The 24,831-nt window shown below is 40.5% G+C and overlaps 1 protein-coding gene across 1 annotated transcript in view; it reads right to left on the bottom strand.

Moving 5' to 3' along the window:
• znf385d (zinc finger protein 385D) overlaps positions 1-24,831 on the bottom strand; it is a 118,964-nt gene that overhangs the window by 61,144 nt on the left and 32,989 nt on the right. The window contains exon 3 of the mRNA XM_084727620.1: positions 2,357-2,464. Coding sequence (XP_084583746.1) covers positions 2,357-2,464 — 108 coding nt within the window. The remainder of the gene's footprint in view (positions 1-2,356; positions 2,465-24,831) is intronic.

Raw genomic sequence — 24,831 nt, 5'->3', positions numbered from 1 at the left:
CATCTGAGTGAATGCACAAGCAAACACAATGAATAAATAGTCAGTAATGACTGGAGCTCTGGCATTCGTCTACCACGCAGATCCCACAAGGACACTAATTGTCGCATGTTCTTGTATCAAAACAAACAACCAGAAGCTTGCACTGTTTGTATTAAGTCCACTGACAAGGCCAAAAAAAAGAGGAAAAAATAGCACAGTGTTTGGGTGAGATCCTGGATGGAAAGACGTGGGGAACCCTGAACCCTGACTGTAAATCCTACAGAGGGAACTGGAGGTGAGCCACGCTGCCGTCAACATGTTGACATACTGACTCATTGGTACTTAGTAGTCATTACTGCATTACATTAGTACCTCGAACCTGGCCTTCATTTTCACCTCAGCTACACACCTGTAAGGTTTTATGACTGAATCTTGCACAGTTGTGTTGCTAACAGACACAAACACCTGCCAGGACGACGTTTTGCCATGATGACACGCGGGTATACACAAACTCACAAGGTGAAAACAGAAGCAGCAACGCTGTCACTGCTGGTAAACATGTCTCTATGACATGACGTTTTCATGACAACATCACAACAACCGGTAGCAACTAGATCTGAAGGCTGAATCTTTACATACCGCACACTATGTGAGGGGTCATGTAGAGCGGGCAGGTCAATGCACTGCAATAGATTCAAATTCAAATTCAAGTTAATGTAAAAAAAATAAAAGTTTATTTCTAAACATAAGTTGCAGTTTGTTGCCTTGAAATTTTGAGCTGTCTTAACTATTTTTTTCACAGTATAATACATGGCTACTTTTTAAAAGTAAATCAAGAGTTTGATACAATATATTAATTTAAAATCATTTGTTTTGCTCCTCCAGAGTCTATGATCAGAACTGTGTCCATAGCAACGGTGTGTTCTTCTAGCAGCCGCCTGCTATACAGAAATAACAGACCTTTGATTGCCGTAATTGACCAATCAGAGTCAAGTGTTCGTCAAAGACAAGTAATAAATGATTTTATCGGCTGACTGTCATCACCGACTGACCCAGACTGGACCAGACACTGCATTGCGTAACTTGGTCCGTCTGTCTGCAAAGACAAACTTCTGCTTTGTCTTTAAAAAAAACAAAATGCTGTTTTATCCCGTTTGTTCAAGGCTGCTCTGTGGTGCAGAAGCTGCACATTATTATTGATATAAGACTTCATTTTATATGAAGTTTCCTCCTCCAAATAACAGATTGGTTGCAGAGACAGCTGGGCAGCAATTGTTTATATTTACATACAACCATTGTGTATCTTGCGCAGGTTGACAAATCAGACTACGACCAAGTTTGATGCTCTGTGAGGCATAACAACATGCTCACGATGCAAACATGCCGATGTTAAGAAAGTGCATTATAATGGTTCACAATTTCTGTTAGTTATTTGCTAATTAGTGAGGCTAATTAGGCTGAGGCTGATGGTAATGTCATTAGTTTGGCAAGTATCTGGTCATAAACCAAAGATACAGAAAAGTCACGTGTTTAACCTGATTTTGGTGCAAGATTCAAAAGTCAAAGAATCATCAAAGATATTACGATTCATTCTGAGGGGAACATGAATGTTTTCACAAAATTTAATGTCAATCCATCCAGTAAATCTCACAATATTTCACTGAATAGTAAATGGGTGAAAAGTCAAAGTCATTAGAATTTAATCTCTAGGGATCCTGAATATCTGTCAGCAAAATTCTCAACAATCCATCAAACAGTAAGTCAAAGTATTTCACCTCAAGGACCATTGCGTAGGATTTAGTGGCATCTAATGGTGAGCTTGTAAACTGCAAACACTTCATCTCATTCCCCTCTTCCAAGCATGTAGGAGAATCTACTCGGACCCCAAAAAGGCCATATCTACAGCTGCAGATGTAAACTGCTCATTCTAAGGTAACAAAAACACAGAAGTCCTTATTTTCAGGCGATCAGACGCCAGTGAAAACATACCTGAATATTACATTCCATTTCTGCCACACTCCACCGATAAATCCCAGTAAATTTTACACCTTGCTCCTTTAAAAATCGAAACAGTCACAATAGAGTTAAGGTCACCACAGTTGGGAGGATTCACCCTCTGTGAGCCACAAATAATTTGTACAACATACCACGCAGAGTTTTTTTGATATTTTAGACCAAACCAAAGCGGTGGACCAACAAGCAGATATTCTTTCTTACTTTCTTATTGTTTTTTACTGTTGCTGTGAAATAAAATATATCCAGTCCTATCAGAGTGACTGTTCGAAGGTTATTTCCTCTGTTTGTCTGGTGTGTATCCCTGGCAGGAGCACTCGCGACTTTTGAACTTTCCCTCGTCTTCAAAGGAAAACTCGCTCACCTGTGAGTTGAACCTCAGCTGGCAAACGCTGCAGGAGACGTGCTTCCTCTTTGCAGTGGGGGGGAGGCCGAGGGTGTGATGGAGGACGGCTTTCTGAACCGGGTCCATCTGGAGGACGATGGGAGACACAGAGAAAGGCTAATTAAAACAGTGCTAAAGCTGACCTGTAAATCAGCTTCACTCCTCCATCGCTCACTGGGCTGGAAAGAGGAAACAGGTTGCCTGGAGCTTTTCAGAGAGGCGGCCATTCATCTTTCACTTCAACTGGTGGTTTCTGGCTCAGACATCAACATATCAAGAATTAATTCCTCATTTTCCATTTTCTTTTCAAGGCAAATGCCATCAGTGTTTGAATATAAGAATCCATACGTCTATAGATAAAATCTCACATGAACACTGTCAGGGTATCTTTTTCTTATCATCAGTTCCCCAGCAGAACCACAGGTACAAGGTTGATGTCTCCCTGATTGCATTTGCATGTAGTCATTTCTGCTTTTGTCCAAAGCGACAAACAAATGAGGCATAATCGCAGCAACAGGAGCTCAAGGAGAAACCTTGAAGAATAAGTTCCACCTGACACAAGTGCCACAAAGCTTGCAGATGCATTAAGTAACATGCAAGTGCTTCACTAATGAACTAGGGAAGGATCAAGAGAGATGATGTGGTGTGGAACTACTCTCTGGCAATCAAAAACGTAGGCGCCGAGTGCCTTCAGAACAAAATGAATTCACTGTTTGCACTGCAGTGAAGAGATATATCACCTAATGCTGTTAGTTTTTTTGTGTTTTTTTGGAAGCAGAGTTCTGTTTGCAATATAAGCAATATCAAGCTGTGGCTTCACAGATAATACCTGCTGGCAAGATAAATTCATGGGGCCTCACACATGACCCTCTCCTACAAGCATATTTGTTTTTAAAGTAAGAGATTTAAGAGGAGACATATTTTCCAGTATTTTTTCTTAAGTATAAATTTAAACCTGGTTCAGGCCTGTCACACGAGTCATAAACAGCCTGACAGTCTCCATAGATGAAAAAAACATTTCTTTCATTCAGTGAACTTGGAGATTAAATATGTTGAAATATCATATCATATCATATATGTATGAAAAATAAACGTCAGTAAAAATATGAAATAAAATGTATGCTAATGTAACAAGACATAAAAAAAACATAAGACAAGAAAAACAAGAACAGTACAAAAATTAAACAAGAGGGAGAACAGACAAAATAAAATTTATGATGTTTTTTAGGTGTAATGATTTTATATAGATCAGCAGCTGTGGAGGTTGATCATCCTCTCTGCATCTGGTGACTGTCCCATTTTACTCATGAACCCTTTTACTTTTCAGCAGTTTAGCTCTAACTTCCTGTTTCCTGTTTATTTCTGCCACAGTACAGTTTTGCTCTGATGATAAATTGTTGGCAGTATTAATAATGTGTCCACTAATATGATCACTGATACAGCTGGATTTGCTATGTGTTTGTTTGCTGAGTTCAAACAGCAGGATTTGGGGTTAGTGAGGTAACTTCAAGATTAATCCTGGGTTTTCTGTCCTGCGCAGGTTGTTCAGTTCTTACTGGGATACATTCATTGCCATGGTAACGTATGCTGCACACCTAACCCTGCTCCAGAGCAGGTTGTGTTTGCTATAATGGCTAAACTCCACCAGGCGCGTTACAGCTGTGACACATCAGCCGGAGCTGATCGCAGCCATTGTACACAATGCTTGTGATTCCACCAGCAAGTCTATTTTTGATGGATGCCTTGTCAATTAGCACAGGTGGTGCTAATTGCTAAGTGCTAATGTGGTCCCGCTTACTGATTTACCAGGAAAAAAGTAATTTAGGTCCTTGTGTAAAAGTGCACTAGGGATATTACACAGCCCACCCGCAGTGACGTACAAACTCTCATTGAGGCAGTCTTTAATATAAACACAAATGCTACAGAAAAAGGCATTACAGTGCATCTGCAACAGCTTTTAGCTTCCTATTTAAAAAACAAATTGATCAAAATGAGCCAGGCTGCAGGATGCGGTCAGCAGCTGATTGGGTAAATGTGACCCACACGGATCCAATCAGCTTCTTAATTTTAATTTTTTTTCTCCCTAAACAGCTGCTTAATTTTTTAAACGTTTTTACGGGCTAATAGGGTTCGTGTTTCTTCCATAAGTAAATTTAAATAATTAAAAGTAGTCTGGTCTGTCCAGGGTCCTCGCATAGGTCAGTCTCCTGCAGCCTTGGTCAGCCTGTGCATTAATCCTCCCCAGTGCTTGTTGCTTGTACTCTCCAACAGTCACTTTTGCTGGTTTGAGAATTTGTTGAATCTGAACCATAACAACAGCACAACGACGACAACACTTGGAAGATGAGGCCTATTATGCCATAACCACTGCAATTTTACCTAGAGCTGATTCACAAAGAAATAAAGGAAAAAACCTCTGCACACAACAAGCATGTACATTTTCATCTTTAGGACTAGCTCAGAGTGCTCATGCGACTTGCATGGCTGCACGCCGCTTGTCTGTTTGGTACGTGCCTCCCTCTGTGTGGTGACAGGGCTTTGGGGAATGAACAAACACACCTGCCTCGCTGAGAAAGTGTCTCAATAGGCACCACTTGGCTGCAGAAGGAGGAAAGGTGCCGGCATTGTGTGGGAGGATTAATCCACCCTGACAATTGTGCTGCAGAAGGTAGGCACAATGATGTTATACTGTCGCTTTCTGTGGACGCTGTTTGGCTGAACTTGGGCTGTTTTCGTTAGAATCTGGGTTTTTCAAAGTGTGTGTGTGTGCAGAAGTAGAAATAGTTTCCTCAGATATTCATCACTGGAACAACAGTGGAACAACAGTAGAACCACAAAGTAATCATCTGTGACAGTTTCATATACATAACTCCTCTCATATTCTGTATTGATTCATTTGCTACGTCAGTGTTGGTGATTGAAATGATAATTTCATATGATGGATTATTTGACCATCTTTTTCATCTTTTTAACAGTTGAATTAACAGAATTCTGCTTCATGCCTTCTTCAAACTTTTGCCTTTTTTCACATGATAATAATCAGAGTTTATTAGTGAACCTGTACAGCCGAATGAAATGTGGTGTGGTAGCTCTACAACAAATCCTACTTTTATTAAGCTAATAATCAGAACCGTCACATGGGCTGTGCACACTGCACTGTATTGCTCCTCTCTAGGACCTTGTGCCAGTATGAAAATCAAATCGATTATACCTCAGCTGCAGAGCATGCATGAGGGACTACTTTATGATGATACTGGGCAGCAGCACCTTTTATATGATCCACAGCGACCCTTTTATAGGAATATCCTAGTAAGTAAGTAAGTAAGTAAATAAACTGTCCACTAACTACACAGAAACAAGACCGACTGAAAAAATAACATTATTTATGAATAAACACACATTTAACTGAATCATCTGCAGAGGCGGAAATCACAAGCTGTGCTCCTGCAACATCGCTCGTGTTATATCTGGAGAAAATGGCACAGTGGTGTGTGTATGTGAGCAGGGACACGGCCTCACACCTCCCATGTGAGTGACCTGCTAATAATGTTTAGCTGTCACCACCAGATTCAGCTTTTTTGTAATTTTTGTGGTTGTATATACAACAAAAATAGGAATGCAACACTTTTGTTTTTGTTCCCATTTTTTTATGAGTTGAAGTAAAAGACTTTTTTTCTTTACTTCACAAATTTGTAATAATCTGTAAGTGAGGGCTTCTTAGCATGCCAAAATGCTGATTAAACAGTATGATTATGACTCAAGTGTACTTTGGACTGCTTGCAATAAAAGGACACTCTAAAATGTGCCATTTTACCTTAAAAAAGGTCATTTATTAGGCACAGAACTATGTCTATTCCACATAGAGATACAGATATCTTTTTTCCTGCAGCAAGGCAAAGTCATGACCTGCATGACTCTGCATCTGATTGGCTTACCATGATATTCTTACCCCTAACTCTAACCAATCACTCCTCATGTCTAAACCTAACCAACCCAACCAACAAAGGCGCTAGCCAATCAGAGGCGGATCAGGGCAGGTCATGACTTTGCCTTCCTAGAAAAGAAATTTGGTGTGACATCCATAGTTCACTTTTTCAAGAAGAAAATTCACATTTCTGAGTTTTCTTTTAGGGTGGTCAGTTTAAGGTATGTTTAATTAACATGCCTACACACGTATCAGGTGGATGGATAACCGTGGCAATGGAGAAATGCTCACTAACATGGATTTAAACAAATTAGTGAACACAGTTCGAGAGAAATAAATAATTTTAAGCATAAAATAAGTCTTAGATTTTGTACTTAAACGCGGGGAAAATGGGAGTTCTGCATTTATATGTTAATGCTGTCTATACTGAATGGTATTTCTGATATTTTGATTGTCACCCACATTGACAACAGGCAGGCAGAAAATCAGGCAAACCATTTCAAAAGAACTGACGCAGGAAGGCAAGTAATGAGGTGCAGGTGACAGCGATGGCTGGAATGCTTCAGCAGCTTGGCAACACGTAGACAATCTGGCATAGAATGGCTGCAAACTGGTCTCTGTATTTACACTGTGACTGACTGAATGAGGAGCAGCTGGGTAGGCAGGTGACGGGGTCAGGTGATCTCAAGAGGAGGTCAACTCGCCGAGGCTGAGTGGAGGGCACATGATGCAAAACATGAAATGGAAAATTCCAGAAAAGACAGCGTCTGGAGAGGGAGAAGAAAGAGACTGAAGCCGTGCAGTCATGACAGAAACCCAAACATCCCTCCAAGAAGTTGGACACAAGATGACTTGGCTCTGGGGGATTGGATGGTGGTTCCAGAGGAGAATAAAGAGTTAGTGACTGAGGCAGAGAGCAGGAGGAAACAGACTTGAGCCTGATGGAGACAAACTGGGACTGAAGCTCAGAGACGGCAGGCCAAGCAGATACAGGCTCTTAAAGAGAATTAGAAGCAGGTTCTGGTAATGAAACATGACATGGATCTGAAGGGGAGACTGGTGGAAACTCTGATAGAGGGACAGACGCAGACCTGAGTCCCTCTCATTCTTGTGACTACATCATTATCGCGAGATACGTCTACACAAAAATTTATGAAATTACTTTTAATTCAGGGATGTCAAACTCATTTTAGGTCATGGGCCACATCTCAAATAACCTATAACCTATAATAACCTATAAGTGACAATATGTCCAGATTTTCCTCTTTTTTAGTACAAAGAAGTGAAAAACAAACAACAATACGAAAGCATTCACAGAGTTAGGGTTTACAAAACAGACGATGAACAGTCCAAGATGTCTTGAGAAAAATAAGTGTAATTTCAACAATATAAATCAAAAACAGCGGTGCATTTTACTTAAAAATCACAAAAAAGTCATGTTAGACCTTGGCCTTAGGCCTTTGTCAAATTTTAAACTCTCTACTCTTACATGGTGCTGTGGCAATAAAGGCATTTTAATTGTTTTAACAGAGAGCGCCTTGTAGTTTTTTTGTGATTTTTTAGTATGTGTCCCTGTCCAGATATTTTTTGAGCAGTCTGGTCAATTGGAAAATTGGAATTAATGACTTCTCTGCAAATTTTCACACTGATTGGACCCGTTGGCAGGCCAATCTTGGCCTGCGGGCCACCCCGTTTTAATTTAATATATTAGTACTTTGTACACACATTTCTCAGTACAGAGGAAAATTCCATACCCCAAAAAATCCATTAAAAACTTTCCATCAAAGTAAACCCCAGTTTTTGTCATTCTTGCAGTCTGACACGTCGAAGGCCTTGATTGATGCCTCTGTTTGGCGAGTACTCGTTGCCCTCATTGGTCACGTTGGGTATGGAGGCTATTTTTCATGGATATGAACACAGGTGAGCTTTGAGATTTTTGTTTGCCCTTTAGTGTGCATTGGACAGAAAACTTTGAAATCCACGGATCTAGATATTACTCAGAGGAGGTGTATGTGAGAATACAAATCTGAATAAGTTGGACCAGACATTAAACAGACTTCATCCTGCAAGCTCCCAAGTAAAAAGCCTGTCTAATGTCTGACTGAGCTCACGTGTGAATAGAGCAGGTCACTGTCTGTAGAGAATTCACAGCGAGCAAGAAGGCATGTCAGTGTTGTTTCAGAACGCAACCGGCTTGAAATCAGAAGAATACAAGCATCCAAGGGTGGAGAAGAAGAAGGATCATTTGCACAAAGATGCCAAGAAAAATGTCTGTTAACTAGAGACACATCTAAAAAAAACAGATTTTTGGATTAGTTGCTCATTTTGGATAAGTTGCTCATTATTATTTGGAAAAAGGCAGCTCCATGATTACCTAGTTAAAAAAGGTTGCACCTACTTTAATCAATCACTGAATTAATGCACTGAGATTATTCCCTTCATCTGAGGGACATTTTCATGTACTTGTATAACTTTGCTGTAGAATTTGTATTTCCAATGCAAAATAACATCTTTTGATTTATATAACTTTATTTATTTTTAATTTCTGATTTTTCAATGTCCCCTGGTTAAATTGGAGGTGGCATTGGGCTTCAGACAGCTCATAAAGCTAAAACTAAATAGACAGAGGGAAATGAAAAATATCGCAAGAGGATGTGGAAGTATATTTTATAATTAATTATATGCAGATATCAAATCATTTTGATGCTTTGTAGGCACTGCCAATGAATATTAGGTAAGAAAATTAAATATTTTCCCAGTATAAATCACTATAAGTCCACTTCTGGTCTTCTATCCAAATACAGACACAGAGACAGATCAGTTTGTTGGTCGCACAGATACAAATAATAACATCTCTGCAATAACTGGAGAGTAGATGTTCATGTAGTATTGATATCAGTGCCAAAGCAATTGTGATTACAGATGAGTTGCAAGCCTCGGCTGTCATCTCCTATATGCTGAAGACACTTTTTGCATCATTTGCAGCCTCCTGCACGCTCTACCCAGGCGCCGTCCCTCGCCTAAACCAAACTGACTGCATTGAGTGTGTGAAAACGTGTGCGATCCCCCGCTGTGTGAAAGGACAACCCTGCACAATGTTCAGACCTGATTCTCCTGACATTTGCTAAAGGTTGTATGAGAAAACAGTTTTGGACTGACTCCAGCAGATGCACAGGCTAAGAAGACCTGGACCCTGACTCAGATTCAAGCTCAGGTTCAGACAGAGAAACAGTCCGTCAGGGATCAGTTGGATCAGACAGAGATCCAGTTCGGGTTTAGACAGAAGAGCCAGCCATCATAGAAAGGGAAGAGGTGTTTAAATATGAGGATAAATATTTCCGGGCTGTCTCCTAAGGAAGACATTTGTGGTGCTGCATTGGCTTGAGTGAGAAGCTCAGACCAGGGTTACGTTCTCACCTCTGCACAGCTGCATGAAGTCGGTGTGGATGTCAGATCGTCCGTTTCGGGAAAGTTACGAAAACTGTCAAGACAGGGTGAGGAAAGACGTGGTGGCAGGGGGTTTCTGAAGCAGTTCTGATGAAGTATACTGGTGCCTTTAGACACAGACACAGGTTCAGGCTCAGACAAAGAGAAAGTATCGGCTTCAGGCTCAGAAAGAGGGACAGCAGGGACATACTTCTGATTTATTCCAGGGAAACTGCAATGGGTTGCCGTTGGAGTTATGAGCTCCCAGTATGGTTCCACTTTGACATCAGATTTAATGTCAGAAAGCACAATAAAAAGATGAATAGTTTTAAAAAAGGGAGAGCACATGAGTATTCCCCTGAGCTCCAGTCAAGCAGAGATGCTCTGTGAATAAGCAGGGATAAATCAAAAACTATTCTATTCCTCCATGTGCCATGTGTCTCAAATAAAGTGAATTGTAACTATAATTTTGAATGGTTCACTTTTCAAAAGATGGATCCAATCAATAGTTTCTGCCAAAATTGAATGCACTTGTTTTTCAAATCAAAATCATGCTACAATGAAATGTTCAAACAATGCCGGCAATTGAGCTGTCAGCGAAGTGAGGGAGTCTCACAAGAATCACAGAAATGTTCACAGACAATACCCAGTATCACAAAGTAGTCCTTGGTGGGTGTTTTCAGACACTTATGATCCGCCGTGGCACTCAACATGAAAATGTTTTGAGGAATGGCATTGTGTTTCAGCACCGCAGCAGATCCAGCGGATATTTCTGATTGAAAATGTCTCCGCAGAGCGTGTTTACACAGAATATGTGCAACCTCGAAGAAAAGTGCCGGTCTGCAGGGAGATCGCATGTGGTTTCCAGCACCGAGGCCCGGGATCAAACTCACAAACTGCCAAAATCAGGACAGATGACACATGGTTTGAGATGATTCATTCTTAGAGTGTCAGAATCAGCAAAATACAGGATGTTGTGGGAGAAAAAAATGCCAACTCTTACAAACATTGAATCTTGTATCAAGACAATATCAATATCCAACATTTGTGCTTGGACAAACACACACGTGTGTTTTAGAGTCTTTCAGCTCATTGCTTTGGTTTGGATTGATTCTTACTGCTCTCTGTTTCAAAATAAAGGCACAAAAAACATAAGTTGAGTGCTGATTATTGGTTTCACACGATTTCATGAACTCTAGTCTCTTGGGTAAAAGGCTCCATTGACTCTTCCTCCTCCATACATGGAATTTATCTCACGTGACTTTGATGGCACATTAAAACATAATGCAGGAGGGGCGACGGTAACCGTGATATTTTAAATATCAAATATTGACATCATGTTTATAATACACATATGATAATACTGTGGAAATAAGCACCTCTTATACACACTTTATGCTTTTGAACTGTTACGGTTACAGACCCTTTCTCCACCTCATTACACTCACATTCGTTTGCCAAAAAACAGACAAATGGCACAATAAACAACATTAAAGATTGTTTTGACTGATGGTGTTTTTTTCACATATTTTATAGGTTCCAACAATATCATTATCCTGAATCCTTTTGGCCACAATAATCTGATATTGTAGCAGCTCTAGTTTGAAGCGTGGGGGCACTCAGCCGGCTGCTGTGTTGAAGAACAGACTGGGAAAGTTGCAATTATTTACAACATTATAATGTAAAGCTTTTACTAATGTACTTCTTATAAATGCTGCAATATTGCTGCTGGAGGTGTAAGTGGGTAAATGTTTGCTAACACATTCATCATGTCAACTTTATAAGGTGATAATATGTCACATATGTTGTCTTCACAGCTTGCTTCAAAGCCCATAAATGCCCCAAAACTCTCAGAGCAGCTTTAAGGTAAAAACAATCACTTGAGAGTCTGTTTGCTTAGCTTTATATTTAGGGGCAGCATGAATGCATTCAAAGTCAACTGAATGACGGAAACGTACACAGATGTGCTTCAGGCAGAACAAACTGCAGCAAAGTCACGTCCTCTCACGTTAGAACTTTTTATACCTGGGTGGAAATTTGCAGTTATTCCGAACTGTATGGCTCATAAATGCATGTGGAGAGGAGCAGAGACCAGGCTAATAAAAGCTTTTACAGCTCCGGCAGTATTCAAAGGCAGAATGACCTAACGCACCTACTCAACAGTTTGAAAAAAAAAAAAAAATGAGATACATTATCGGCTTTTAATGGAGAATACATTTACACAAAGTGTTTCCCCCAAAATGAAATGTTTAAAATATACAGCAGGCCATTTTAAAGTAGCTAATGTCAGGAAGGAAGCTCTAAAATATCAGTGTTGACCGGCTGCTGTTAGACACCAGAGTTTATATCACTTTCACATCAACCACATCTGCTCTTTTTGTTGATTGCAATGCTATGCCCTGAGCCAGCGTTATGAAACATGCTGCATTAAATGTGTAGGCAATGTCAAAGAGGTAGAAGCAGTAAAGCCCACTTCTTTAAATGAAATGCATGTGGTCGTACACAGTGAAATGTGTAGCCTGGCAGAGAGATCAGCTCTTCACCCTGAAAACAGTGAAGACTCTGCATTACGTTACCAGAGCATGGACTCTCCTCTGCCTCTGCCCTGACACACTTTGTAGCTGGACTGGAGAGAAAGAACGTGTTATGCAACAGTCTACCTTTGTACTGTAAATCTCACCCAAGTTTTTGGGAAGAGAGAGGAGGATGACACATGGAGTTGGCGAGGCTCGCTGGCACGGGAAGCACTACAGCAGAGGAGCAGACGCACTGCAGCCTGCTGGGAAGCAGGGGCCTGAGCTCTGGAAAGCTAACGCCAGTTAAAAACATCTGGGCCACAAGAAAATGGATGACCTCTTACTAGAAACACGCACTGGGCTAGAAACATGTTATTTCTCCTTCACTCTGGTGCAGATGCTGTGAAATGAATCTGTAGTGATGAGGCCACAAGAAATGGCGCAAAATGATCAGGAGAGATTTTAGTACGTATCCGTGGCAATATCATTAATCACTGGGTTTAAAGTGCAGAAAGGGGACTGAACGTTCTCTGTATGAATTTATTCCACTCTGCTATTACTGGCGGCTAATTCACGCGCAAATTCGGCGCCGAAATTTCACCACCTCCTGTGCATCTTTCCATGTGTCTTCTTAAGAAATCCCCCCGTCATGATGTAGCATCGCGTTCCCTCCCCGCACCGAAACATGTTGTGTTCAGGCCTCATCTGCAGAGAGCAGCTGCAGTGCCAGGGACATGTTATTCCCCGAGCTCCGCTCCCATCAGCCACCCACTGAGCCACACACTCCACATGAGCCACGCCTGCCAGGGACGGAAACGTTGCCTGAGCAAATGTACCGCGACACACACATATAATCCACGCGCAAACACACAGTGCAAACACCCACACACGCCAAAGCGTATCGCATATGCCCATTTTGCAAGCCTGCAGCCGTGTACAGTGCAGCAAATTCAGTGTCATCTTTCAAATCACTTCCTAAAGCCCCGATATGCAGTTTTTCCTCAGTTGGTCGAGTTCCAGCATCAACACTTGTCAATCATCCTGATGAGCTGTCTGCCATGAAACAGCCTCTCGCCTGAGGCTGAGGTAAGCATTAAGCCACCGCAGACGATCAGAGAGCAGATGGCGAAAACAACCAATCTACAATTAAAGAAAGGGAGATGTTTGCAGTGTTTCTGAACAGGTCTTGTAGTCACGTAAACATCCTTAACGTTATCAGAAAAAGCATTTTCAGGTGGGCTCAGGATCTTACACAGAGTCACACACAACCAGTAATGTGTGGTGCCGCTTATTTATTATTTTAATGTAAAATGTTATATAATACTGCTTTAAATAGCTTCCTTTTTCCCTTACAATTTTCTTTTTTCTAATCTTCATGTTTTAGCACAGGCAGGTCCATTTCTCAACTGATGGTGCTGCTCCAGACACTGTCATTTTCTGTCCAGTCTCGTTTTGGCTCGAGTCTTGAGCTGTAATACTTTTTCCTGAGAGGCCAACGCTCCATAATGGTCGTTCCATATGATAGGTCACCAAACTGACTGTCGGGTTAAACACAAAACTGTGGCAGAACTCACACAAACACACTCATTATACAATGTATAATCATAAATAATAAAATCTTTTCAAAGGCAAAACATGTACAACCCTAATTCAATAATTTGGGACGTTATGTAAGACACAAACGAATCAGAATGATGTGATTTGCAAAAGTGTTTCCACTTATATTCAACTGAATGCAGCACAATGACAAGATGTTTGACGCTCAAACTGAAACAGGGACGTCTCTGGAGAAGACGTTGTCTGGATGGCAGCATATGTTGCTCCTCAAAACTTGTATGTCCAACTATATCACTGGTTTTCCAATCTGAAATATGGTCCTTATTACCCATCATGCTTGAGTATTTTGTTAAGTGCTTAATTTTATGTTTTAACAGGGAAATATTACTTTTCGTTAGTGTTTGCGTCTGTTCAGAACTTGCCGTTTGGTCGCTGGTTTATGGTGGTAACCGTTGCGAGCAGCTGTATTTTGAGTGCTTGTCCCTTATGTCGAATGTCATTAAGGAGCTGATGTCGCTGAGAGCTGTTTCTTGGCTCTCATTCTGTGCTGCCCTCCACGGGTTCTTTTTTTAAATTCTCCACAGCCATCTGACGACCCCCAGAGACGATCTTGCGACCCCTTGGGGTCCCCCCGCCGAGGCTGAAAACCGCTGCCTCGTTTGATGCTTCATATGAGGTTTTTATCCCATTTCCAAAATCTCAGAGGAATCTGAATATAAAGTTTAATCTTAAAGCAGACGGCTTGTAGACAAATGAAATATTACATTTTACTTGCTAATGTCATTTGTTAGCTTTAAAGAAAATGTATCAAGGTATCCTGACAATATAAGTGAATCTATTTCCCCCTGCTCTCTGTCTGTGGGTGTCTCCTTTCATTCGTCTATCTGTCTGTGATTTGCACTGATGTGTCTCTGTCAGGGGAGACGTCGGCAGCATGTCGACAGCGAGGGAGAATAAGCAGGTCATTTGCCGGATACTATCTGACAGCCCACAGAAGGCCTGTCCGTCTCAAAGTTCAGCACAGCAGCCGCCGCTGACGCTCCCCCACTCAGCGCTGCCGGATAATGTGACAGGACAAGACAGTGATGAGCTGAGATGGCGGTCGAGACCGGGTTGACTTTTACGGCGGACGACTGATAAAAGGGACAAAAACACACAGTGAGTGCTGTCTGTTTTCGGCTGCACAAGCCTTCGTACGCCAGCCTTCTCTGATACGGGTTCGCTGGTGACAGAAAGAGTTAGTGTCAAGCAAACAAGCTGGCATTAAAATACACAACAGAGCTTCAAATAATCAATTACGTGACATTTTGGTTTAATGCAGCTGTCTGAGCTCTTTTTTTAGAGAGATTACAATCACTTTGAAGGAGCAGTAAATCACATTATTACTGCCCTGCAGCATAAAAGACTGTAACACAACTGCAGGGTGTGATTGATCAATACTAATAACTTCATGATTACCTGGCTTGATGCTGAAATTTTTGGCTTTCAATTTTTGAAGCTAAAATATTCTTGTGAACAATAACCTTATTTATTTACCTAAACCTTAATAAGTTGGATATGAATGTTCCAACACGGGATGAATCTGTGTTCCCTCACCATGTATGAGGTTAGTTTTCTTGAAGTGATGTAGATTTGTAATTTGCTCTCCACGGGAATTTAGACAAAAAGGGTTTCTCTTCTACCAAAAACAAACAAAGGACACGAGACGATAACTATCTCTGACTTATTAATGTTTATTGATGTTGTTATGGTTTGTTTATGTCAGCAAAGCAATAAAGCAGGTGTGCATTTGGTTTCATTCATCATTTAATAAGCAGCACACAGGATGGTGATTTTCTATCTACAATATAACTCAAACTTTTTCATTATGCATGAGCGTTTCTGCATAATTTATGTGGTCAAACAAATTACAGATTGGGGCTTTGAAGACCTTGGACGAGTAAAACCTGCTCTCTCTATCAGCATTTTTGAAGTGAGCATCGTCTCATTTTAAAGAACTGCGAGTCATGACATACTCTAGCTCAACTTAAATACAGAGAAACACTGGTAAACGTTTTGTCGTGTCCCTTGGTGACTCGTACAGACGGACAAAGTGCTCACTGGTGGCTGTATGTGATGCACCGGCTTCTGATGTAGCATAAAGTAGGCCTGGGCGATATGGCTGAAAAACCATGATATTAAGGTTTCATATCGGTCGATATCGATAACTACATGTTGTGTGAAGCAGCTAAGGTGATAAAATTAGTAAAAATCACAATATTTTTGACCAAACACCTTGATATCGCTACAATATTGTAAGGATGACTACTAGTGCTTTCAAAAATTATTAACCCAATGAGATTTTTTGATATAGAATTATTAGTGATGTGGATATAATGGCTAAGTGGTTAAAAGCAAATGATAGAACAGCTAAAACAGAATAAAATTATATCACTTTACAGATCCAAAAAAGTTTTAAGGTAAGGTTACATGTGTCACGTGGGTTTGTTCATCTTGCAGCTTCATTTATGTCACATAACCTAGAAAACTTAACATGCAGATTTTAACACAAAACATGATCTTTTACTAATCTTTACCCAACTACTGTGACCGTTTCACAATGTTAATCACACATTAAAAAGTCTTTCTGACAGCGTCTCACACAGTCACTAAAGGATACCTGTTGCATCAGTGTGAGACGCAGAGGAGCGAGACAAAGACGCTGGTAGACGAGAACATTTTGGCTGTTTTCATCTGTTTGAACAGCCACATTAAGTGGCTTAATCTTGAGCATCAGCAACTCTTTAACTCAGCTGTAGATCAGCTGCAGTTTCCACTGTGTTTTTTAAAAGCTGCAGATGAGTTTCAACCGAATTTTGTGATTTTGTGTTACACTAATGATATATGCAAAGATGGACAACATATCAGATCCACAAAAGTGAAGCCAAAACATCTTGATCGCCCCCTGCTGGCTGGCTGCAGTATAGTTCATAAACCCCACCCCCTCCATGTTAGCAGATGGGACATGGGCCACACTAAAAATAAAATCAAATTAACAACTCCGTAAATAATTTTTTCTCTAACATGTTTCATTTTTCTGATAAGTTTTGTTTTAATTAGTTATTTACTACTATAAATAGTAGGTTTCACATCATGATTGACAGCTGAGGGATGTTTTTGGTTTGACTTTTGTACAGCTGGAGGAAGTAGAGACACGGCATCCATCTTTATTTACAGTCAATGGTCTGCGGCATTACAGCACAGTTTACAGAAAACACTGTCATCTCACAGCTCAGAATGTGCCTCATGAGAGAGATGAGGAAAAAAAAGAGGAAGGGGAGTGCATATCTGTTTGGCGTCTCACAGAGGTGTGTGTCATACTACATGTAAGTAAGTGCATAGCACTGTCCTGCAGACGCCTTTGTTTTAATCTGTTATATACATTCTAAGCTATAATTGAAATTCGTGCATGAGTGAGGCATGTAGTGTTTATACTCAGCGCTCTCTTCACATGCTCTGGAGGTACTGGGAGTCTATTCTGTAATGGAAAGTGTGTATTTAAAATATACATTCATATCTATCAGAACACATATAGAAAGAGAGACTGACTGGTCAATGAGGGCTCCACTGGTGAGGTCTAAATGCTCTATTCACGGCCGCCAGCCTCGCTTACTATTAACTAAAGTGGGATGAATGACCTGTCAAATGTAATCCTCCCCTCTATGCGTCTCCCAATTACCTCCGCCGCCTGACCCAGTCCGTTAGTTCATCATCAGCCGATGTCGTAGATCGTTGCCACTGGGGAAGGACTTCAGACATTAGCAAGTCAAATCCAAAAGGGGTTTTCATTGGCTTATAATGAGCGAGAACAGGCTTCCAGGTGTTCGTATGAAAACACAGAGCCTTATGATACAGGAGGGAAGGCGAGCGGGGAAACACCAAAATATTAAGGCAGGGAGAAAACGCAGCGACAAGTCCAGCTGTCACGTTCCAAAAGTTAAAAATAAAACGGCGTTAAAGGGGCCAATGTGCAGGGATTAATTGACATAATATGAGCAAAATAGATTATAATAGTGGTGAGTATGTTTTCATTAGTGTATAATCACCTGAAAATGAGTATCATTGTATTTTTGTTACCTTAGAATGAGCTGTTTATCTATCAGGCAAGTCAACAACACAACCCCGTACTTAAAAAAAATTCACTGTTATTTAATAATGTAAATTAAAAAATTAAAAAATTAAGTTTTCTTTTCAATCACTGCCCTGGACACGCATAGACACACCAATCAAATCATGCATGGGGAAAATGGAGAATGTGGTGAAGAGAAAATATATGAAATGACTAAATCTATGCCAAGAGAAAAAAGTGGGAGTTGTAGTTTTAGTTTAGAAACATATATTTCTTCTATCAAAAGTTCATTGTTAGTATTATTATTATTATTAGGAAAAGGTCAGCTCCATTATTACCTCAGCATAGTTAAAAAAGGTCACATCTACGCTATTCAGTCACTCATTTGATGCAGATTATTTCCTCCAATTGAAGGATATTTTATATAGTTGTACATCTTTACTGTAGAGTTTCTATTTCCAATGCAAAATATAATCTTTTTAACCCCCGGGTTAAAGGGAACATTGTGGTTGTGCTTCAGACAGTTCATAAAATTTTGTTTAAATAACAATAAAAAGAGAGATGAAAGGTACAGTGTATGGATGTGGAAATTTATTTCAATTAACTGTATGTCAATTTTAAATTATTTTGATGCTTTGTAGACACAACAATTGCATTTCCAGTGAATATTAGGTTATAAAATAAAACATTTGCCCAGTTTAACAAAAGCATAAACCAAGCCCACTTATGGTTTTCTATTGGAATACAGATACAGAGACAGACTGTTTTGTTGGTTGAACAGATACAGATAACAAATAATGACATCTCTACATTTTACCACATTTTGTCAGTTTTGGGGCTCAACAGCAGATGTGAAGGATTACAGTTGGGGATAATTTTATTCAAGTGCCAACTCATTTGAAAGATGGATGAACTAATAATATTAACTCAGAGGATAGATGCAGGAGAAACTACAGTGGCCATGAAATGAGAAAAAAACAAGACAGGCCTCATCCAGAGCCAGTGTTTGGTTTGTCTGGGCTACTGTAGAAACGGCTCATCATGCCAACCTCCGCAGAAGAGAACGGTTCATTCTAAAGCACAAAAACACAACTATTCCTATTTTCAGGTGATTATACTAATGAAAACATATTAAGGATTGTTATATTCAGTTTATGCCATATTCTGCCAATAATTTCCCATAAATCTTACACACTGAACCTTTAGGTGTGCAGTTATGTGTAGAATAATGGGTATAATGACTAACAGCTACATAAGGAAGAAAAAAACTGAGATATAGGAAGCGAGAGATTTCACTGTTAGGCGCTTCACTGGATAGGAAAATTCACACTGTCTGTGCTTTGAATGAAATTCACAAAATCTGCTTTCTGCCTTCAGACCCGTCTTTCATGTTCCGTTGGTTTTAACTGAGTTACTAAAGATCTATTTGATCTTTCAAACTCTGTCTGAAAGTCTGTTTCCACTTGATGATAACACTTGTTTATCTGCTTCTCCTTTGTGCGCAGGCATCTCAGACTGAAAAAAAGCTCCTTTGTACATGACACTCAAACAGGTAAGTGTATTTTGCTTTTGACTAAAATGTAGTTTTTCTTTCCAGCTAGTTCACAGAAAATAATTGGAAGCTGTGACCAATGTAAAACAGACTGCTCAATTAACTTACTCACATGAACACGTCTCTTTATTTTTTTTTTAAAGCCATGTTGCTAGTGATGGTTGATTAAGGACTAAAATTAAGATGAAGTGAAAGAAGCTCTTTTTATAATGAAGAAGGTCAAGCATTTCACTCTATTTGCTTTCACTGTCTTTCTTTGTCTTCTTTGTCTCATGAATATTTTCTCCACCGCTGCTTCAGACACCTTTTCTTGTTTGTCTGCTTTTTTTCGATTTCTCTCTCCATTTTTCTGTAACCCTGACCCTTTTTTCTGTGCCCCCGTCCTTCCTCCCTCTGCTGTCTTTGCACTTCTCTTTGGCAGACACGGTGTTTTTCACCAGGTATGAAGGTTCCCTCTGGATTTTCCCCACCGCTCTTCACCGCTGACCCCTTTCACACCACTGGACCCCATCAGGATGAAATATTGAACTGGGAGAGCTCCCTCAAGGCATTTGGCAGCCTCGCAGTCTGTACCCCGTCCAGCTCAGATGAGAGATAAAAATGTAACACCGTAACCCTCCACCCCCTCTGCACCAGGTTCTCCCACAGCCTTAAAACATCACACTCCTTTCAGCACCATCACAGTGGTCCAACTGTCACCTGGCATGGTGTTAAAGCTGGCTGCGATGCTTCCACGTAGACTATTTAAAGCAACAAGTCCTCATACCTGAACAACAGAACAGGGCACCAATGATGGACCATTGCCATCATGCGGTTACAGAGGCACGTTTTAGGTTTAGGCACCAAAGCTGATAGGTTAGATTTAGGAAAACATCATGGTTTGGGGTAAAATAAGTATGTTAGTTAAGCAAGTTAAGTTACATTAGGTATGTGACAGGTTACATAATGATTAAATCCAAACATCAGTGTGATACAAACTACATAAAATAACAGAAACTGTCTTTGGGAAAATATGTGGATTTCAGTTTTTCAGTTTGGCCCGTGTCCCATCTGCTAACATGGTGGGAGTGACCTATACTGCAGCCAGCCACCAGGGGGTGATCAAGATATGTTGGCTTCACTTTCAGGGAGCTGTCGTATCCTCCATCTTTACAGATTTTGTTGTTCTTTTCGATGCATTACCTGAATTCATCCTTTGCTCCTGTTATAATTATTACAGGTTACAGTTATTACTGAGGTCGACGCCTAAAAATAAATGTAATTAAAAGTCATATTAAGCTGCTCGCACAGACAACTTATGTGGTTATTTTTCTGGTGAGAGCTGCCTGATTCAAAGTCCAGCAGGCTTCTCTCTGAGGACAATTGGTATAAAATAACCTATCCATCAGTTTTGTCTGTCCAGTGAATGGAAACTTTTCCATCTGCCATTCTAAAAAAAATCCTGCATCAGGTAGAACCAGTAAAATACAGTGATAGCCATCTGCAAATGACAATTTAGTCTGACTGCATGCCTTTAGGTCTACAATGTTCAAGAAAGATCCCCTTTAACCAGAAGGTTTTTTTTTTTTGCGTTTCCTTTTTCCTTTTTTTTAATGACAAATACAAGCACTGAAAAACAGAGAACAGATTTTTCATGATATTTTTGAGCTCAACTGATAAGAGAGGAGGGAATCTTTGGGAATACTAGAATTTAATTAAAACTCTAATCTCCCTTAATTTTGATTCTTATAAATAAATAAATGTGCTATGCTCATCTGTGCATGTCTTTTTAATTTTATTATGTGTCATGTTTTAGAGCTGCATCGTGCAGTCTATCAGTAGTATTTTTAAAATGTATTCCAGTTTATATATTTTTAAAATAAAATTGCATGCTCCCTCATATTTTCTAGTGATGGTTGCAGCATGGCTCCAGGGACAGCAGGTTCGGTCAGGCTACCACTTTGATCCAGACTGAAATATCTCAACAGCTCCTGGATGCATTTCCATGAAATTTGGTGCAGACATTCATGGTTCCCTGAAGATCCTAACACCGCTGATACTTTTGGCTTCGGGCTCAGAGTTTTTGCTTGGTTTTGCAAGATTTTGCTCTGACAGTAACCTTCATGAAGACCAGTTTGGTCACCTAACCAGTAATTTTATACAGTGCAGCACTAAAGCATGACTAAACACATGACTACATACAGCCTGTAGTGGCTCAAAGCACACTGGACTCCAAAATGGATCAAAATGCTTGACATTCCCACGTCACAGGACAACTACAGCTGACAGAAAACGAACACAACTGTGTCATCTGTAAATGTGAAGATTTAGTAGCGATGACATTGCAGCCAGCCAATAGGTGGCGTCGTTGTAAAATCTAGCTGGAAAACTGATATGAGTATGATGTATCTGCACACAAAAAGCAAAAAGCATCACCCACAGAAATCCAAATTTTAACAGGAAATCCGAGGAAAAGGCTGTTACAGACCCGTCCCCTTTTTCTGATTGACAGGTGATCTTTTTGACACGCAGTGACAAAAACAACACAGAAACAGGCAATAGCTGTCAGCGAAAACTTTGAAAAACATTGAGAGACACTTTTACGGTGGGATACTTTTTTTGATAAGGTACAGTACTTTTAAAAAAATCATGTATTCAGCTTTTAGCACATACCGTAACGAGCTGTGGAATAGTGCAATGTCAGGACACTGAAAGTCTTTTTGCATATAAATCACCGTCCGTGTGGTGAAACTCAAGCGGATTGGAGTTCGATCCTGTTTTTGCTAAATTCCCTCACAGGCTAATTTCTAATCCATCATTCTATCAAAGCGCTTCAGCTACACCCACAGGATGGAGGGGAGTGTCTCACTCATGACACGGTTCAATAAAAACTAAGATTAAACGATTTATCTTCTCATAATATTCCACCATGAATATCAAGCGGGGCTGATACCGTGGTAATGAGAGAGGAGCCCGAGGAGTGTGGCCATCTATTGGATTTCCAAAATCAATGCCCTCGGATAGAAAAATGCATGAGCCACCTGCAAACACTGAATCTTAACAATGCAACGTATGCGCCGTGTTCGCAGTAACTTTCCTCTCAGGCCCTGCGGGGCATCAAGTTCCTAATCCTGCTTTCACTGATGTTGGTATTCTTTAGCTTCACTTAATGCAGGAGAAGTTTGCTGAGCAAGCATGCTCTTTATCAACGCTTCCTGCCTCTCATTTATGCAGTCATACATATTTACACACATTATCTCCTACAGTAAAGCCTCATATAGTTAAATACTGAGTACTTGCACTCATGGGCTGCGTCTGGGGGGCTGCCCTTGTGGTTTTGTGCTTGTCAAACTGCAACACAATGACAGTTACTGCATTTTTCTCCACACAGACTTTCCCATGCACAGCTAGGAATTCAAACCACTAACTTTCAGCCCAGTCTCCTCAACTCCAAGTCGACTACCACCTTCTTATGGGGGCTTTGCGGTCTAAGTGATTTACGGTTAAACGTTGTTTGAGTTCTTTGGGCACACAGGGGACACATTTATGTAAGCTCATGAAGAGAAAAACACTGCTCATGAGAAAAATACGTATGAGAAAACCTCACAGAGGGGGGAGTATCACTGCAGACAAACAGGGTGTGTCCAAAGACCTCGTACCACTGGCACGCAGCTGCGCCAGCCCCAGGCCGCCTCATCGAGATGATGATTTAGTCCCGGGAGTCTGTCACTCTCTTAAATCCACAGGTCAACCATGTCTCCGTGCTACAAGACCCCGTTGAATTCTCCCTGTGGGACTGGTGTGCTTTTCATTATGGGAACAATGGTGTTGCAGGTGCAAACTGCTCACGCTCGCATTCCAGCTGGTTCTGCTTTGACGGTGGAACATGGTACAGTACGAGGCCAACCCAAACGCACGCACACACAGTGGAGGAGATTACTGAACGATGGATGTCAGAGACAGAGTATGTTCAGCTCTGGGAAACTCAAAAACAGCTGTCTTAAAGGGTAATGGCTCTCAGTTTACCGGTTTTCATATGTTTGCAATGTGCAGATTGTTATATTTTCATTGACATAAACATTTCTTGGAGGCAGACACGATCTCCGGTTGAGTTAAATCTCAGTGGGAAAAGACGAACCACAACTTTTCTGGCTAAGTAACATCAGCCTCAGGCCTCCGGTGAGACAGGCTGTTAACGTGAGGGAGACGGAGGATAATACTCTGAAGCCAGTGCTCTTCTTATAAACTAAATCTAATAAACTTCCAAATTCATCCCAGCCAGTATCCCATAATCCTCTGTGATAATACTTCCCAACCTTTCTGGTCTGTGACCATTTTAGGGAAAGCTGACTCACAACCTTTTAGTACAGGTTGTATTTGTTTATGACCTGAGTAATGAAAAAGGGGTGTTCCTGTCTCTGGTTGTTTCATCTGAATAATTTTCAGAGGTCCCAAGAGATAATACTAGCCTCAATTTTTTTTTTTTACCTGTCAATTTGTGCCTCAGTTTTAATTTGTTGAAAGGGTGTTCATAAGACATGATGTCTGTCATGAACATGAGGGAGTTTTTATGAATGTTTATGACTGTTGTCATTAAGTGTCATTCGGCCACTTGTGTCAATTTTAATGCACAGTGTACATTCTTTGATGACAGGGAATACAGTACCAAGACGGTTTTCTTTCTGGGTTTGGCTCCTGACACCTCAGGCCTGAGTCAGCTAATTAAGCAGCTAGCTCTATAGCTAACTGAGCTAACTAGCTAATGCCAGCTACAGGTAACAGCAGACAGCAGTTAGCCTACTTTAGCAACAAGTAAACTAGCTAATTTGGGTAACTCTGTAAGATAAATCACCTTGATACTGTCCTCTGTCATCAAACTAGCCTTAAAACACCTAATGACATCTTATGACAAGTCCAAATGCTGAGTCAGGTAGCTAGCACAACGGCTAACCGGTTAAACGTGTTAACTAGAGAACGCCAGGTACAACAGCAGTTAGCCTACTTTAGCAACAAGTAAACAAACTAACTGCTGTCTGTCCATCAGTTAAATCACCTTGGTACTGTACTCTGTTGTCACACCGGCCTTACAACGTTTAATGACATCTTTACGACAAGTTCAAATGGTACCACTTTAGTTAAAGTCCAGGAAATTATTCATGCATGACTCAGTTACAAAAGCATTTGTCAGTGTAATAAAACTTAATGACCTTTTGACGAAAAGTCCAAAATGTAGCACTTAACTTGAGGTCAAGGGAAATGTTAATGACACACTTAAGATGGTCTCATGTCAAAACCAGCCACATGCGATAGTTTAATGTAATGTTAAATCATAAAGCTGAAGGTGCTGTGACATGGTTATGACAATATCCCTTCAAATTAAGTGTAACCAAA

Source organism: Lutjanus erythropterus, chromosome 9 (genome assembly GCF_056507025.1).
Source record: "Lutjanus erythropterus isolate fLutEry1 chromosome 9, fLutEry1.hap2, whole genome shotgun sequence".
Classification (NCBI taxonomy): Eukaryota; Metazoa; Chordata; class Actinopteri; order Lutjaniformes; family Lutjanidae; genus Lutjanus; species Lutjanus erythropterus.
Note: the sequence above shows the minus strand (reverse complement) of the source record. Positions and strands in the feature narration are given on the sequence as shown.